The sequence below is a fragment of the Bidens hawaiensis genome, unplaced genomic scaffold, assembly GCF_021521415.1.
Source record: "Bidens hawaiensis isolate Kalapana, Puna unplaced genomic scaffold, B.hawaiensis_p1.1 tig00069973_1, whole genome shotgun sequence".
In the NCBI taxonomy this organism is placed as follows: Eukaryota; Viridiplantae; Streptophyta; class Magnoliopsida; order Asterales; family Asteraceae; genus Bidens; species Bidens hawaiensis.
Window position 1 is genome coordinate 1 of NW_027502304.1, and position 4,207 is coordinate 4,207.

At 46.9% G+C, this 4,207-nt stretch overlaps 1 protein-coding gene across 1 annotated transcript; it reads right to left on the minus strand.

The window, feature by feature from the left end:
• Positions 1–3,193: 3,193 nt before the first annotated feature.
• Positions 3,194–3,736, minus strand: LOC143605511 (uncharacterized). Its single transcript, XM_077081595.1, has one exon. The coding sequence runs from the start codon at positions 3,734–3,736 to the stop codon at positions 3,194–3,196; it is 543 nt and encodes a 180-aa protein (XP_076937710.1).
• Between the last annotated feature and the right edge of the window lie 471 nt (positions 3,737–4,207).

A 4,207-nucleotide genomic window follows, 5' to 3' on the forward strand; every position in this document is an offset into this window, starting at 1 on the left:
TTACATTCCTTTTGCGGATCCGGTGTCTTCTTCCGCATCATTTCTTGAAGCACTCGGTTTGAGTGCCAGCATGGCGTCTTCCCCAACCACCTCCGCACAGGTTTCTGTTGGCTTCTCCTCGCCAACAGCTTCACAGCCTGTGGTTGCTGTGTCTGCGCTGGATACAACGGTTGCCACTCCAATTTGGTGGCGACTGATGTTGTTTCTTCAGTCGCAGCTTCTGGAACCGTTGTCGAATAATTTTGGTGGCGAATTTCGTATCTACCGGTACATCTTCCTCTTCTTCTTCTTCAGTGGGGGGCGTTCACTGTTCCACACAATTCGGGTTCCACCCCTGTGATTAATGAAGATGATGAAGAGATGTCCCGCGTCTTCAAGAAACCTTGTCTTGGCGGGTTTGTCAAGCGTAGTCTTGTTAATTCGTTAGGTATAATGTTTGCTACTCTTTCTTTTTGATTCGACTTGATCTTTTCTAAATTTGTCTGTTTAATTAAGGCATGCTGGCGATTTCTTCATCGACTGTTTCTCCCGCACCTTCTGGTGTTTCATCTTCTCTAGCGGCCCTTTTTGCCAGTTTGCCAATGATGACAAGTGTTGGCAGCTTGTCAGAGGCTGCGCCTACTATTCAGATGCTGAGTTTGCCGATGATGACGGGTGTGGTTGGCCCGTCTGAGGCCGAAACCATTGTGACGACTATTCGTGTCGACTAGGTCAATTCCGGTTGTCTCTTTACCAGCTTCGTCTGCTCAACCGATGAAGGCGATTGTGGACGAATCGTCTAAGGTTGGTATTGAATCAGCGAGCATTTCTGTCGCTGATTGTTTGAAATCAAGACAGTCTTCACCAGACAAGAATTTTATTCTTGATGGTGATGAGGTTGTGCCACCGCCGCCTTTTCGCATGGGTGCGACGGTACAAGGTAAAGTTTTTGAACTCAAAGGCAGCAGCAGTGGCGGGTTTAGCGGATGTTTGAGTGGGGGTGTACTAGATGTGGATATGGACCCCCGCGACTCAATAGAGGCGAACCAAGTGTTTCGCCCTCGCTGGAAGGTTACCTGCGGTGCCAATTTTGAAGATCCTGCCACTTGCTCCGAATACTTGGATCATGTTGTTCCTCCTGGTGAGCGCATTGCTCGTAAAATCCAGCCCCGGAATACTTTGTATTCCGACGCCACTTTTCACCAAGTCCAAGCTTTCTCTTGTTTCGCGGAATTACTGCGCGAGAACTGTGCCCTTCATGAAGAGAAAATTGATGTTGGTGTTCGTATGAGGGAGATGGAACAATTGGTGAAGGATGCTGAGGGCGGCGCCTGGAAAACGGGTAAAGAATCGTTTAATCATCGCCAAGCTTTAAGCGATGTCGAGGCGAAATTGGCGAAGGCTGAGGCAGAACTGGCAGAATCTGCCCTGCGAGCGTGCCACCCGCTATAAGGATATTGAGACTGCGTGCAAGAAGTCTTAACTCTGATCTTGCGGATGCACACAGTCGCACTGATGTTGCCAAGGAGGCTTCCGTTCGACTCGAGAGTGAAAATGCTGCTTTTCGCAAGCATATTGAAGAGTTGGAGGCGGAAGCTGCGCTGAGGAAGGCGGATGCCGGAAAGCTGGCTGACGCGCTGGTTTCCAATGAGGAGACCATTAAAGTTTTTGACTTCTGAGCGTGCTGCTGCCACTGCTGACCGCGTTTGGCTGTTGAAGCATGCCATTTTCTAGGTATTCTTCCCCTTTTTTTCTTGTTTCCTTGTTCGTTCTGCTGATATTTTTCTTTATGCAGGTTGCTCAACGCATCATTAGCGATGATTTGACGCGTTGCGTTGGAGCCCTTGTCAATTCTTCTCAACAGCTTGGCCACAAGGCTGGTTTCAGGATGCTGTTACGCATTTGCATGACAACCTCCCGCTTGAGGCTTATGCCCTTCACGCCATTGATGTGGAAAAGGAGTATACCGCCGCTGAGACGGAATATGATTCTCTAACGTTTCCTATTCTTTCCGAAGTTGCTCATTATGCTAAGGAGGAGAATGTCGTGCAACTGTTCAGGAATTTACTTGAGCCTTCTCAGGCTGGTCCTTCCGCCGCTCCCGTTAGCGGCCAAGGAGATAGCGCTGTTGTTGAATCTGGGAAGTGTGTCAACGACGTAGATTAGGCTATCTTCTTGATCTGTATAGTTGTACCTTTTTGTTTTCTTTGTTGTTTTTTTATTTGCGGGCGTAAGCGCTTGCTTGTAATTGTTTGTATATAAATGAAATCTTTCTTTTAAGTTGTGAAATGCAGAGTATCGTTTCCATTCGAATTCGACCCTTGGCCTGTTTTTACAATTGGAATCGATTTACATATAACATCTTCGCAATTGTGCTGCGTTCCATGTTCTAGGAATCGCTGAGCCATCGAGATGCATCAGAGTGTAGGCGCCTTTTCCCAATACTTCCTTAATTTGATATGGACCTTCCCAACGCCCCAATTTGCCTTGTGCATGTGCTCTTGATGCCTCGTTGTTGCGAAGGACGTAATCTCCGGCATTGAACTCACATATTTCACTTTTGTGTTGTAATACTTCTGTAGCTGGCGCTTGTAGTTTTGTTCTCTTATTGCGGCTAACTCTTGACGTTCTTCGAGAAGCATTAAGTCTAAGCGCCTTTCTGCGTTTTTGTCCTTTGGTAATGTGATTCTTGGTGAAGGAACACCGACTTCGGCGGGGATCATTGCCTCGGTACCATAAGTTAGGCTGAACGACATTTCTGCATTACTTGTATTTTTATGCATTCTTATGGCCCATAGTATGTGAGGTAGTTGATCGACCCATCCTGATTTGTGGTTTGCTAACCTTTTCTTGATTTCGCCAACGATTGTTCTGTTGGCGCGTTCGACTTCGCCATTCCCTTGTGGGTGAGCAACAGAAGTGAATGTCTGTGTAACATTGAGTTCCTTTAACCATCTTTGGATGTGCTGGTCGGCGAACTGTATTCCATTGTCACTTACCAAATTCGTGGGTAACCCAAAGCGACAGATTATGAATTCCCATATGAATTTTTTGACGCTGGCCGCGTTGATTGATGCCACCGGCTTCGCTTCTATCCACTTTGTGAAGTAATCAATTGCCACAATTAGGAACTTCACACGCCTTGGCGCCTCTGGACATGGCCCTGTTATGTCGATTGCCCATTTTTGAAATGGCCAAGAGGCTGTTACTGGTATCATGGCATTTTTCGGGCGCAAGGTGTTTGGTGCATGGCGTTGGCAGGCGCTGCATCGTCTAACTCTTTTTCGGCATCTACATGCATGCCTGGCCAATAATACCCCGTGTTCATGATTTTGGCGACTACCATTCTTGGGCCTGCATGTACTCCACATATTCCCTCATGGATTTCCCTCAACAGATAACTTGCGTCTTGTGGATCTACGCATCTGAGAAGTGGGCTCAAGTACGATCGCCTGTACAAAATATCACCTTGGATTGTGTAGTTCAGTGCTTTGTGGCGGATCTTCCGCGCTTCTGCTTTGTTTTGCGGCAAAATACCTCTTGCGAGGTAATTGATGATTGGTGTCATCCAACACTCTTCCGTCTCTGAACACACGAAAACTTCTTTGTTCATTATTGAAGACGTTGTCAGGACTTCGATGCGGACATCTTTTGAGAGGTGTTCAAAACCAACCGAAGCCAGTTTGCTTAAAGCGTCAGCCTGTTTGTTCTCACTTCTATTGATGTGTTTTACCTTGCATGTGGTAAAAGCTTCCATCAGTTTTTGGCTTGCGCTAAGTATGACGCCATCTTGTCATGTTTTGCATCGTATGATCATTCGATTTGATTTGCCACTTGCATTGAATCCACGTGTGCCTCTAAATGGCGGGCCCCCAATTTTTAGCAATCCTCAACCCTGCCAACAGTGCTTCGTACTCCGCCTCATTGTTTGTGCTCCTGAACTCTAGGCGTATCGCGTATGTGAAGTGTTGGCCTTGTGGGTTGGTTATTCTTAAGCCTGCGCCCGCACCTTCATCATTAGAGGCTCCATCTGTTAACAGCTTCCAGACTTCGTCTTTTTGTTTATCGACGGGAATTTCGATCTCTCTTTTGCATTCTTCTTCTTTTACTTGCGGAATTTCCGCGATGAAGTCTTCCAAGACTTGCCCTTTGATTGCCGGCCTTGGCTTGTACTCGATGGTATGTTCTCCTAATTCTATCGCCCATTTTCCAAGCCTCCCAGACAATT

Excerpts from the sequence above, each read along its gene's own strand:
- LOC143605511 (XM_077081595.1), bottom strand. The coding sequence starts at position 3,736 with ATGGAAGCTTTTACCACATGCAAGGTAAAACACATCAATAGAAGTGAG.